The sequence below is a fragment of the Canis aureus genome, chromosome 9 (genome assembly GCF_053574225.1).
Source record: "Canis aureus isolate CA01 chromosome 9, VMU_Caureus_v.1.0, whole genome shotgun sequence".
Taxonomy (NCBI): Eukaryota; Metazoa; Chordata; class Mammalia; order Carnivora; family Canidae; genus Canis; species Canis aureus.
Genome location: NC_135619.1, coordinates 18,549,522 through 18,563,929, shown reverse-complemented (window position 1 = coordinate 18,563,929; position 14,408 = coordinate 18,549,522). Strand labels below are relative to the sequence as shown.

General features: G+C 38.9%; 1 protein-coding gene across 9 annotated transcripts in view; it reads left to right on the top strand.

The window, feature by feature from the left end:
* SLC25A21 (solute carrier family 25 member 21) overlaps nucleotides 1-14,408 on the top strand; it is a 470,571-nt gene that overhangs the window by 452,325 nt on the left and 3,838 nt on the right. For all 9 annotated transcript variants that reach the window (XM_077909086.1, XM_077909079.1, XM_077909080.1 and 6 more), the window contains 2 exons: nucleotides 11,650-11,831; nucleotides 12,825-12,877. In XM_077909086.1, coding sequence (XP_077765212.1) covers nucleotides 11,650-11,831; nucleotides 12,825-12,877 — 235 coding nt within the window. The remainder of the gene's footprint in view (nucleotides 1-11,649; nucleotides 11,832-12,824; nucleotides 12,878-14,408) is intronic.

Below are 14,408 nucleotides of genomic sequence, written 5' to 3'. Positions count from 1 at the left end.
AATCATTTTTGAGTCATTCTGTTATACTCATGACATTCTCACCATCAAACAGTTTATTAGCCCACTTGGCGGGGGAAGAGGAAGCAGAATAAAAGAGTTCTGTCAAGAAGTAATTTGTGATACCCTGAAAATCATGTGACTCTTTGTAGGATCGCCATATTGTCTTTGTCTTACCCAAAGCAATTTATAGCAATCTCTTCTAGTCACTTCTGAACAATAATTTTAGTTTCTTCAAATGGCAAACTTATTTTAGCAAGTTTTGACAAGCAACAATAAATCCAATCTAGCATCAACTCAGGTCAATCCTGAATGGAGAACATTCCTCTCCCTGTTTATTGAAGACTCTCTAAGGCAGGGTATACTGACTTCAAATTGGGTCAAAACTAGTCAGAGGGATCTCAGATGCAGTGTAATACCAGAAGAAATTAAAGGGTACATGAATTGCAGGGAGCAAAGGAAATTTAATTTGGGCTGACAAGATAGGAAGATTCTGTGACTAGACTTTAATGTGAATATTCATGCTGAGCTCCCATAAGTGAGAAACTCATTGCTACACTCTGTTCAACCTTGCTTGCTTTGTGGGGAGCAGCATGCTTCCTGGCCAGTCTCCCTCACCACCCCTAGTCCTCACTAACAAATCTTCCTTCCCCCATCTTCCTTACCCCCTCCTTCTGGCATGTCTCTATGTGGAATGTCTTCTTAAGGATGCCAGACCCTAATCACAAAGGCCTGTGAGATGGGCAAAGGTTCTCTATTTATCAAGCTAGCAGCCAGCTGGCCAGTCACTAAGCAAGGCATCAAAGCCCATGCCAGGGAAGGTAAAAGGAGAGGCATATGCTTCTTTTGATCAAGACATTTTGCCTCTCTGCCTATTAACTTCTTAAGTTCCATTGCCTAAAATTCCTGATACTGTCTTTAGCTGTGGATATAATATTTGAATTAGATGGTTAAATTAGTTACAAATATATAGTATATTTATGGTTAACTATTTTGAGTCATATGATCTCATTTATGATGACTTGGTACCTTTTGTTGAATTTTTAAAGGCTATGGAACATCATGGCCACCAATGTTTTGGGATCACTTATTAGTGTTTCATGTTAAGCTGTGGAGAACCTATAAATAATATAAATAATATGTCCTGTCAGGGAAGCTCATTGATCTTCTTAAAGAGGGACTGGTAAACAAACACATCTCTGCAGCTCTGTACTCACACAAGATCACAGTGTGATGGAAACAGCTAGCAAGTTCTAGTAAGAGACCTGGTATTAATTCCAAATTCTGGTACTTACTAGCTGGCCATGTCTCTTTGGCAAGTTATACCTTTTCTCTGTCTCCATTTTCTCATTTGTGAAATGAGATGTTAACATCAGCCTTAAAATGTTTGCAGGGGAATTAAATAATTTTTTAAAACTATGAATATTGGATTTTGCATTGCTATCACAAAATAAGGTCAATGCATGTAATATACATTAACATTTCAGGCTACTTAGCTCCAGTTTAAAGTACCATATTTTATAAGAAAAATTGGAAAATACTTAGAGGAAAAGAGTAAAACTCATCTGTAGATGGGGAAATAATACTTACTACTTATAAATAAATACTTTAAAGGAACTGTGTTTTGAAGCATGAGGAAGAAAAGGTTATTTCAATAACGGTTTTTAAATCATGATGAATTACATCAAGAATGGTGACAGTTGATTGCCCTTGCAATTGAGCAAAAAATTGGAGTAAAATAGTTTAGGCTTATGCGTGAGGAATGTCGGTTAGGAACACAGGAAGTTTCCTGATTGATGACAGTTGGAACAAATTATGGAAGTAAGTTGAAGTTGTTTAATAACAAGATAGATTTTTCATCAACATTAGTATCCATTTACACAACTAAGGTGTGATCCATCCTGAATATTTTACTTAGACTAAATGACATATTTTTCCCTCATTTTTAAAAAGTTTTTATTTTATTGTGGTAAAAACACTTAACATGAGATCTACCCTCAGCAAATTTTTAAGTGCACAATACATTATTGTTGACTGTAGGTACAATGCTGTAAAGCAGATCTCTAAAGCTTATTCACCTTGCCTAGCTGAAACTTGATTAGGAACTCCCCATTTCCCCATTCTCCAAGCCCTGGGCAACCACCATTCCACTCTTCAATTCTGTGAATTTGATTATTTTAGGTAACTCATATAAGTAGAATTATGTAGTATTTATCTTTCTGTGACTGACTCATTTTACTTAACATAGTATCCACAATTTTCATCCATGTTGTCACATATTGCAGAGTTTCCTTCTTTTTAAAGACAAATAGTATTTTGTTGTATGCATATGCCACATTTGCTTTATCTATCTGTTCTTCTGTCAGTGGACAGTTAGGTTCTTTTCATATCTTGGTTATTGTGAATAGTGCTGCCATGAACATAATAGTGCTAATATCTCTTTGATATCCTGATTTCAGTTCCTTTGAATAAATATTCAGAAGTGTGATTGCTAGATCATATTATAGTTCTATTTTTAATTTTGGAAGAACTCTATACTGTTTTCCATAAAGGCTACACCATTTTGAACCTCCACTAACAGTGTATGAGGATTCTGATTTATCCCCATCCTTGCCAACACTTGTATTTTATTTTTTGATAATAGCCATCCTGACAAATATGATATCCCATTTTGGTTTTGATCTACATTTCCCAGATAATTAGTGACATTAAGCATTTCTTCGTATATCTGTTGGCCATTTGTATGTCTTCTTTGGAAGAATGTCTATTCAAGTCCTTTGCCCATTCTTTTTTAAAATTTTTTATTTTATTTTATTTTATTTTATTTTATTTTATTATTTTATTTTATTTTTGAAAAAGAGAATGTGGGAGGGGGGAGTAGAAAAGAGAAGGAGAGATAGTGAGTCTTAAGCAGGCTCCACGCTAGGTGAGGCTCTATCTCACAACCCCAAGATCATGACCTTGGCCAAAATCAAGAGTCAGATGCTTAACTGATTGAGCCACCCAGGTTCCCCTGCCTATTTTTTAATCAGGTTATTAGTTTTCTTGGCATTGAGTTGTAGGAGTTCCTTATATATTTTATATGTCAACCTCCTATTGGATACATGGTTTGAAAATATTTTCTCCTATTCCATAGGTTATCTTTTTACTCTTTTGTTTTCTTTGCTGTTCAGAAGCTTTTTAGTTTGATATAATCCTATCGGTCTATTTTTGTATTTGTTGCCTGTGCATTTGGTGTCAAATCATTGCTAACACCAATGTCATGAAGCTTTTCTCACATGTTTCCTACTAGGAGTTTTATGGTTTCAGGTCTCATATTTAAGTCTAATCCATTTTGAGTTTATTTTTGTGTATGGTATAATACATGGGTTCAATTTCATACCTCTGCACATGGATTTTCTGTTTTTCCAGCAGCATTTGTCAAAGACTATTCCTTCCCGATTGTGTATTCTTGGCACCCTTGTTGAAGATCAGTCTGTCATATATGCTTGGATTTATTTCTGGGCTCATGGGATGCCTGAGTGACTCAGTGGTTGAGCACCTACCTTTGGCTCAGGGCGTGATCTTGGAGTCCCAGGATCAAGTCACACATCAGGCTCCCCGCAGGGAGCATGCTTCTCCTTCTGCCTATGTCTCTGCCTCTCTCTGTGCTATGACCCACTAATCTATGTCCGTCTCTTTATGCCTGCCCCATACTGTTTTGATTACTATAGCTCTGTGATATACTTTGAAATCAGGAAGAATGATGCCTCCAGATTTATTCTTCTTTCTCAGGATTGATTTGGCTATTTGCGGTCTTTTGTGACTTCATGTAAATTGTAGATTTTTTTTCTATTGCTATGAAAAATGCCATTGGATTTTTCTAGGGATTGCATTGAATTTGTAGATCACCTTGAGTATTATGGACATTTTAATAATACTAAGTATTCCAATCCATGACCATGGGTGTCTGCATTTGTTTGTGTCTTCTTTAATTTTTTTCACCAATGTTTTATAGTTTTCAATATACAGACTTTCACCTCCTTCGTTGAGTCCAAAGTATTTTATTCATTTTAATGCTATTTTAAATGGGATTATTTTCCTAATTTTTTTTATAGATAGTTGGTTGTTAGTGTATAGAAATATGAGTGATTTCTGTATGCTGATTTTGTATCCTGCAACTTTACTGTATTTGTTTATTAGTTCTAAATATTTTTTATGCAATCTTTAGGTTTTTCTATATATAAGTCCATGTTGTCTGTAACAGGGACAATTTTACTTCCTCTGATATGTATGTCTTTTTATTTATTTTCTCGCCTAATTGTTCTGACTAGGACTTCAGTACTATGGTGAAGAGAAGTGATGAGAGCAACCATTCTTGCCTTGTTACTAATCTTAGAGGAAAAGCTTTCAATTTTTCATCAGTATGATATTAGCTGTAGGCTTTTCATATATGGACTTGTATTATGTTGAGGGACTTTCCCTCTGTTTCTAGTCTATTGAGGGTATTGACCACGAAAGCATGTTGAATTTTGTCAAGTGCATTTCCTGCATCTATTGAGAAGACCTTGTGATTTTTTAATCTTTTATTCTATTAATATGGTGTATCACAGTAACTGATTTTTGTATGTTAAAAAATATTTGCATCCCAGAGATAAATCCTACTTCATCATGGTGTGTGATCCTTTTAATGTGCTGTTGAATTCAATTTGCTAGTTTTATTGAGGAGTTTTACATCTGTATGTATCAGAAATCTTGGCCTATAGTTATTTCTATTTGGTTTTTTATTGTTTTTTTTTTTCTTGTGGTGTTTTTAACTTTTGTATCAGGGTTTTGCTAGCCTCATAAAATGAATTGAATGTGTTCTTTCCTCTTCAATTTTTTTGGAAGAGTTTGAGAAACATTGGTATTAATTCTCCTTTATGTATTTCATAACACCAATGTAAAACCATCTGTTGTGGGTTTTCCTTTGTTATGAGATTCTTGATTGCTGATTAAATCTCTACTAGTTATAGGTCTATTCAGACTTTCTATTTCATCATGATTTAGTCTTGGTAGGTTGTATGTTTCTAGGAATTTATCCACTTTTTCTAGGTTGTCCAATTTATTGACATATAATTGTTCTTTGTAGTCTCTTATCCTTTTTGGTTCTGTGGTGTCAGTTATAATGTCTCTTCTTTCATTTCTGATTTATTTGAGTCCTCTCTTTTTATCTTAATTAGTCTCGCTAAAGATTTATCATTTTTATCTTTTTAAAAAAATGAACTCAATGTCATTGATTTTTTTTCTAGTCTCTATTTATCACTGCTTTAATCTTTATTGCCTTCATTCTGCTAATTTTGGACTGAGTTTTTCTTCTTTTTTTCTAGCTTCTTGAGCTGCAAAATTATATTGTTTCTTTGAGATTTTTTTTTTTTTACTGTAGGTATTTATCACTATGAAATTACTTCTGAATACTTTTTACTGCATTCCCTAGGCTTTGTCTTTTCATTTCATCTATATTGTCTTTTAATCTATATATTTGTCTAAAGGTATTTTCTCATTTCCTTTTTGACCAATTGGTTTTTTTATTTAATTTTTTTTTAAGATTTTGTTTATTTGAGAGGGAAAGAGCACAAGCAGGGGGAGGGGCGGAAACAAAGAAAGAAGCAGACTCCTCATTGAGCAAGGACTCTGACACAGGACTCAATCCCAGGACCCTGAGATCATGATCTGAGCTGAAGGCAAGCATTTAACCAACTGAGCCACCCAGGTGCCCCTCAATTAGTTATTTAATAGTATGTTGTTTGCTCAGGGAGAAGCAGGCAGCTGCCAGTTTTGTCTGCGCACTTTGTGCTGAGCAATGGGAAGGCTATAAAATCTCCATCTTAGTTCTCCCCCTGATAGCTAGATTGCACCGGATCCATCAGAACTCCAAGACTGGCAAAAAGATGCTAGTTTCCTGAGCCTCCCCAAAGAAGTTGGGGTGTTGCACACACAGATCAAGAAGTGACTAAGTATTTAAGAGACAGAGAAGCTAGGTACTATCTCACAAGACTTTGATCGTGAAAGCCCAGGATTAACTTCCTTCTCCCTACTCCATATTTCCCCTGCACTTTGTTCACACCCCTACTTCATTACTTATCACATTGTACTGTGATACTTAATAATACAGCCACCCCCCAACACCCCTCTGGATCATTTACCTTCACACTCAACTCTAGCACCCAGTGTAGGAATAGGCATATACAGACATCCAGCAAATGTTTGTTGAATGAATAAACAAAAAATGAATGATGGATAGAAACAGTATGACATAATGTTTAAAATCATATGGTTGCCAATCAGAAGAACCTGACTTCAAATCCAGACTCTACGTCTTACAAACAGTGTGATCCTGGACAACTTACTTAACTCTCAGTCGTGTGTCCTTATCTATAAAATGGTGTTACATACCTAATCCATAGGGTTCTTAGATAATATATATGTTTTGTATATATTTTTTGCATATAACATGGAGTCTAGCAATAAGTAACTATTATTAATAGTACCATTATTTCTCATAATGAAAGTTATGAAAACTAATAAAAATATTATATGTATTATTTTCTATTTCTATTTATTTTTGCTATTGTAATTTGTTGTTATCATTATTGACAGAAACACTTGAGAAATTCACTGATAGCCAATACAGAATGACCCATTCAGAGACTATGTGAGAGGTTTCACTCATATCCAAAATGTCACAGGTATGCATTTTTGCTTTGGCCTGAGCTGGGGGTAGGAGAGGTTGAACAGAGTTAACAGCATTGCCTTTAATTCTGTGGCCTTAAAGAAACAAATCCCTGTTTCCACAAAAGCAAGCGGTAAAATCCTTCCCAGCACATCCAGAGCTTCTCACATCACTTATCCAATCCAAGGATACAAAGAGATGAACAATAAACTTCTGGTTAACCAGGGGTTCTCAGACTTGAGTATCTATCAGAGTAATTTGGAGGACTGTTTAAACAGACTGGGCTCCATCTCCATCAGTAGGCCTGGGACAGAACCCTAGTTTTTATTTCTAATAAGTTCCCACATGGTTCTGATGATGGTGGTTCAAGCACTACACTTTGAGGACCACTGAGTTCATAGAAATGGTTGAGGTATGAGTAACCTGACTCCAGGGCAAGAATGTGTGCAGAAATCTTTTCACTAAGTTGACTTTCCTGATAACCCCTGTGAAAGTGAGGGCTTTCTTTTTTCAGCCCCAAGGTTTACAATCATGAACTCTCCTCTTCTTTATAAATTTATTGGTAGGGAAAATAGTTTCATGAAGTTGTTTTTAAGCTTTTATGAGCCTGATTCAATCTATAGACACTCTCTACAGAAAATCCCATATACACATACACAGAAGCATTGCTTATAATTTCAAGAGGTGCTGGGACACCTCTCCCACCAGCCCACCCACTGGCCCTAAGGAGTGTCAGTAGAAAAACTATGTCCTAAAGCAAAGTCTTGGATGCACGTGGATGTTACAAAAATTTCCTTCTTATAGTTAACTCATTTTTAAAACAGGAATAATAGAGGGACACCTGGGTGGCTCAGTGGTTGAGCATCTGTCGTTGGCATGATCCTGGGGCCCTGGATGGAGTCCCGAAGCAGGCTCCTTCTGCCTATATCTCTGCCTCTCTCTGTGTCTTTCACGAGTAAATAAATATTTAAAAAAAAAAAAAACAGGAATAATAGTAATGTCCTTGCATCAAAGTTTCTGAAGATTAACTAAGGTAATACATGAAAAAGCATAATTTGGAAACCAAAAACACTATTACCTTTTTTCTCTCTTCATAGTCTTGCTACAATAAACTCATTCTTGAGGCAATTGGATGCCTCTCCCTACTAAGAAAAGATCAGGAAGTATAAGAAAGAAGAACCCTAAGAGTAGTTATTTCAAGTCCTTACTCTACTCCCCTCACATTCTTTGGCTAAAATCTGGTCACAGGCTGCCATATCATGGTTCTCTCTGTGAGTCACTGAGCAGCGGGATCTAGCAAGTCCAGGCTTGGCTCTGTGACCTGAGAGTCTCAATTTATTTGCCTGGAAATACTCCACTTTGCAAATGTCCAATGCCTTGTCATGTCCCCAGGTTAATGCCCCTGGCAGAAAGATAGAAATGTAAAGTTGTAATAGGGGTTTGTTTCTAAGCTAGAAGACACTGAATCTTGAGAAATAGTGATTAAGGGTTAAGCCTGATTCTCACTGTTTCCAAAAACTGTGTTTTTAGCACCTACTGCGTACACTGTGTAATAGATGACACAAAGAGCAGCACCGGGGTGGTTCAGTGGGTTAAGCATCTGCCTTCAGTTCAGGTCATGATCCCAGGGTCCTGGGATCGAGCCCCGCATCAGGCTATCTGCTCAGCGTGGAGTCAGCTTCTCCCTCTGCCTCTACCTGCTACTCTCCGTGCTTGTGCTTGCTCACTCTCTCTCAAATAAATAAATATTTTTTTTAAAAAAAGGATGGTACAAGGAGGGGTAATACATGTTCCTATGCTATGCCAACTCCAATCCAGTCGGGAAAATAGATACATGCAAAAATACACCAAACACAAAGTGAACCTTAGCAAGGGCAACGATTATGATTCATACAGAGATTCAAGAGTATAGGAGGAGGGAGACATCAATTTTGATAGGGATCCACTAAAGTCTCCTGGGCAAGGTGGAATTTCAGCTGGCCCCTAAAGGAGAAGTGGGACTGCATTAGGTGACTATAAGGGAGAGGGACTTCCCTTAGATCGTAGACTATGGAAGTTGTTTGAAGAAAAAAGAAAAGTGCTTGGTTGAAATGTGCATGATTATGATTTAACCAGTGTGACTATAGTATGGGAGAGGGTGGAGGTATAGAATGTGAGGCTGAAGGAAGAAGCTGGAAGCATATTGTGGGAAAGAAACCAGAGACCAAGTTAGGAGTTTTGGCTTTACTCACCATGCAGTGGAGAAGGACTGAGGGTCTTTAATACCACAGACGGATCTGTTTTTACAAAAAGAGAGCTGGTGCCACTGTGAATAGATGATAGAGAACAAAAAGGAAACAAGACCCGGTAAGGTGATGGGAACCTGAACTAAAACTAGAGCAGTGGGAGTAGCCAGGAGGACACGCAGGGAAGAAGCACGTGAGAGGCTGCATGTTGAGAATGGTTGATGACGTGTAGCAAAAAAAAAAAAAAAAAACAGAGGCAAGCTGAAAGGGCTCCCCTTGGCCGACCCAAACCCAGGTGGGGTTGCTGCACAAAGCAGACCGTGGGCTCCAAGGAAGAAACTACTAGGGGCCCCGAGACCAGGTGGTGAGGAATACCTCCAGGTTGGCCCAAGAAGCCTCTTCTCCCTCCTAGAGTGCCCAGAAGGGTAGCAGCTGACGATCTGCTTCGTCTGCATGGAATATCAAGATCCCTGATTCCTGGACGTGACTCCTCAACCTGGCAGCTTCAGAAGTCCTAGAGATCTTTTAAAATAACTTTCAGGCCCTGTCCCGTGTGATTTTGATCTGGAAACCTAAGATGGGGCCCAGGCATCCATGTCTTGTAAAGCTCTCAGGTGATGCTGATGCACATCTGCTCTGGGGAAACGACTGTGGGCCGTTACTCTTAGTCTGTGAAGTGTCTAGAAACTCTGGGTTCAACACACTCTTGTGCTAATGAAGACTGTGATGGGCTGGAGGCCATAGGCTTTAGTCTCCAACACAGTGACAGTCATCAAATGTCTTCGTCCCACTCCAATCCTCAGGGGACACAGCAGGAGATGGCAGAGGCTGCATGCTTGAGGAGGTCCCCTGAATGCCACAGAAGGACAAGGTGCATACCAGCCATCATAGTCACCCTTGTCCCCTTTGCTGTGTTACAGGGGCACCATAAAAGAGTCTTATTACCAGATGCTGTGAGACTTTAGAAAACAGGCTAAGTGATAATACTGTCCATTTTCTGCCAGGCTTATATACCACTCACAGCACTTTGACTGCTATTACTGTTTTTATTTCTCAGAAAAAAACAATGCAGTCCAAAGGTAAGGTGGGTGTCAAACATGTCCCTTCTAGACACTGGGCTCTGTGCAAGGTCAGACAAACCAGAGCCAGTCCTGAACCCGCCATCCTCCTGCACTCCGGTTCTGCTTCTGGGCCATAATGGAGAAGGGTAACATAAAGGCATTTTTCTCTCCTTGTAAAAGAGGAAAAAAATAGGGGGAGGGGGAATTATTTAAACACACCTCACTCATACTGCAATCACTGCATTGTTTTTCCTGTTGAAACACCCTGTTGGTTTTTAAATCCCTTTAAACCTACCCGGCACCTGTATGGCCCAGATCCAAGAATTATTACCGAACCCTTCACTTTTTATATTTAGCCACATAGGGGTTTCTGTGATGGTAGCTGGCTCTTGGTTCAGTCGAAAATTTCAGAGCTTCCAGAAGTTTTCTCCTTCCATAGAAGTTAGAAGCATGCAGTGGTCAGACAATGATTTTTTAAATTTTTAATTTTTATATTAATTATTTCTGTCCACTTTTGTTCTCCTGCTGGGTAAAGCAGTATCATGGCACCACCCTCTATTGTTCCTGTGTGAAGATCCTCCTGAAATATTGACCAAAAAAAAAGGGCAGGGGAAGGATGGGGGAGGGGTGGGTGGTCCCCATCAGCAACTTCTGGTTTGTGGGATGACCTCTCTCCAGGGCTAGAACTGAGGCTGAAAATATAATGAGAACTTCCCAGCAAATTCATTATAACAAAGCATAATGTGAGCTCACTAGGCACAAAATAGGCTGAAGGAAAGTGACTCCCACATAAGACCTAATTAAATACTTTGATGTCAGAAAGCAGAGCAGGGAGGGGTGGAAAATCAAATCAGACCAAAGTGAAAGACCTACATTCAAATGGAAAGAAGAAATATTTCTCTCTCTTCCCCCGACACCTCCTCTTACCTCCCCCACCTCCCTACCCACCCCCACCCCTTTCTCTGTACCTCTCTCTCTTTTCTTCCTTTGCCATGAAGGAAGAATAAGATTCAGGAACAATAGGTTGTAAATTCTTCAGCCAATTAGTCCAGTAACTTACTACTGTTTATAATGCACAGAATGTCACAGGCTGTTTTGCAAACTCCCCAAGTTGGTTTGTTAATAACAGGAAGCTAGCACTTCTCAGTACAGTGGATCAGCTACACGTGAAAATAAATGCAAAAAACCTGGAGGGGAATAGCAGCAGACCAAGAGTAGCCTTGATTTAATTTAACATTTGGGGGTCCACACACAAATGAGCATTTTAGTAGGCTTCATGGTGGAAGTTGCTGTCATTTGTAAAATATTCTGGCCAATTAGCTAATAGTGTGCTTGGATTTCTCCTGTTTTGATACAGTAATACTAAGTACATTGTGAAGCCCAATTATACAAATCATCCCCATATGCCATACCAGTCTTTCTTTATGAACTGTGTTTATAAATCCTGTGTGAGGAAATGTGTACTTCAGCAATTTAGACCATGTGTAAAAACATAGCCAATGGGATTGTCAAGAAAACAAGTTCCAGCCTAGGAAATCCTAATGTGTTCCGCTGGAATAACAGGAGGGTGCCGGAGAGTGCAATGCTCTGCTTAAATACATATTGCTTTATAGTGTTTAGCCAATTTAGGGGCTTCCGCTTCCCTTTCTGTTATTTTATTCTTCTTTTCTTTTAGGATCCAACCTTGGAGTTTTTGAGAAAATTTGGGATTGGTCTTCTCTCAGGCACAATAGCCTCAGTCATTAACATCCCTTTTGATGTTGCCAAGAGTAGGATTCAAGGGCCTCAACCAGTTCCTGGACAGATCAAGTACAGAACCTGTTTTAAAACAATGGCAACAGTCTACCAGGAAGAAGGGTAACAACATTCTTATTTTAATAAATGTGCAGGATTCAAATACTGTTAAAAGTATACCATACTTCAATTTTGGTGAGAGCCATTAAGCCCTCCTACATTGTGTGTGTGTGTGTGTGTGTGTGTGTGTGTGTGTGTGTGTGTGTAAAGCTCTAGAGAATAATGGCAAACTTGAGATAACACAATGATGAAATACTGGCAACATGTTCTTACACCATCCAGAACCTTGGGTCACCATCATATAGTCTGCCACTGCATGTTTGTCTTAGAATGCTAAGATGACCCTTGTGCTTGTCAGTTTCCATAATATTGTTGTAATACACCCTGTTAATGCGGGGGCAGGCGAATGGTTGTCTTTGAACTGTAAATCTAGTCAAAATGTCACCTCCTCATATTCTCCTGGGAGAATTAAACATAAGAGTTCTGTAAAGGTAGTTTTCTGTGAAAAATCTCAAGTGCATGTTTTTTTCTGCTAGGCTTTTTTAATTTAAGTCTTACATCTGTCTCTTCATCCTTCCTCACTCAGATCTTATTCTCAAGTAAACAAGTAATATTTTATTATTTTGATCTAAACTCTATCATGTTTTCTTTTATGAAGACCGAGTTTGTGGTCTTTTAAATTCAATTACAAAAGTCATTTTGTCCATATACACAGCTGTCATAAAAGTAAGATCTGTGTTCAGTGCAAAAGCCATCTCACTGAGGAAAATCATATTTCTGGTTGGACACAATCAACTCAGCATAGCTTGGGCAATAAAGAATTCATTAACTCTTTCTCTTTGTCCAGTTTATTTTTTTTTCTTTGTCCAGTTTAGTGCAGAAAATATGTAGCCAGGTATTGTCCTGTTTAGGATACACGTGATTTAAAATCAATTTTCTTTTTTTTTTTCAAATCAATTTTCTTGTAGATGCTGAGTCGGCATCTCAATCAAGCTGAGATACAACTCCATTCTATCTTCAGAATTAAGAATGTTGCTCTTTCCCTTCCTATTATAGGTTTTTAGCTTTGTACAAAGGCCTGCTTCCCAAGATTATGAGGCTTGGACCAGGTAATGACGTTCTTATTACTTATATCCTTCCTTATTGTTCTAGTGTCTTTTTTTCTGATTTGTGTCTATCAGCAACATGGTAAGCTTATCACACTGTGAAAGATGGAAACCTTGAGAATATGAAGTTATCTAGGAGTATTCAAGATACTGAAGGCATCCATTAGAAATGTTTGCCACCTTTGTTTATAAGGTACTATTTAAAGACCTTGTTGGAGGCTGATGGGAGCCAAAGCCCAGCTTAAGTCAATAGGAGAGGATCCAACAGCCAGTTGGAGTTTGAGTGAACAAGAAGATGTACATACAGTGGCTTCTGGCTGTGGGGTAAGGACCAGCCTGAGAAAACTTGCCTGGTGACCCCCAGTTCATTCTTGTTCCCGCCTCAACTTCATTTCAAAAACAAAAAAGAAGGGTAACTTGCCTCCACAAACATCAGAAGCCACTTGTCCTCACAGTCCCCTGGGAGGGTTGCTGTGAATGTACCATCCAGGGAGTGGTGGCACTGCGGCCTGGCACTCACCTTCCTGGCCTCTGTCAGCATGATGGTGGAGGCTCCTGGCTCAGGGCCTTACCTCCGGATGCCAACCCATAAAAAACCAGCTGCCATTCCCACAGGGAGAGTCAGCTGCCTCTATGTAAATAGATAAGAACATAACTGCTGCAGACCCAACCGCCTGGGCAAACAGTCTTGGGTATAAGCACCCTGTGTATAAGTACAGAATATGCACCAGCCCTCTCGTATCTTTTTACCAGGCCATACTCATCTACTTAGGCGTCCTGGTATCCTCTCCTAGAAGCTTCCCCTTCCCATTCCTCCCTATTAACACCACTGTCCTCCTGCCCTACACACTCACACCTGGGCACATTGACCTTTGGATCTCAGCCCAATGAGCCAGCATTTCTACTAACCTGAGGTAGGGGACAGCTCATGCTTTCATGTATTCAGAAAACACTTCCACAATTCCCAGTCCATCTATCCTAACCTTTCTAGACATTTAAGCATGGATTTTGCTTCACGTTTGAGATTCGGACTTGCCTCCTCTTACTCGTTGGCATAAAAAACAATGGGTATAAAACGAAGCCAATGACAAAGAATATTGGTGATTTTGTTGCAACTCTCTCTGCCGGTATATGTTTTCCCTTCACCACACAGTAAAACCCTGCTGGTAGACCTAGTATTAGAGAAAATCATAGGAATGACCCTAACCCAGCTTTCTCAGGAGGGGATGGGCCTAAAAAGAGTGGTGATCATGGAGAGTTTATCTAAAACAGTAATTGACTGGAACCTTAATCCAAAACTCTTAAATAATCTGACCCCAAGTTTTGTTAGAGGCTTGCAAATGTTTGGTTGGCTTTTTAAATGTTTTTGCATGAGGTGTCCTGAGTTGCTGTGGTATTAAATACAATGAAAAGGCTTGTTGTGAATGGACTGTCCAGGCTAAACAAAAATGTGAATGACTGGAAATCTCCTTCAGGGACCTGGCCCACACTCATATGTAAGTCCTCCAAACATGCAAATCCCAGCAACTTTAAA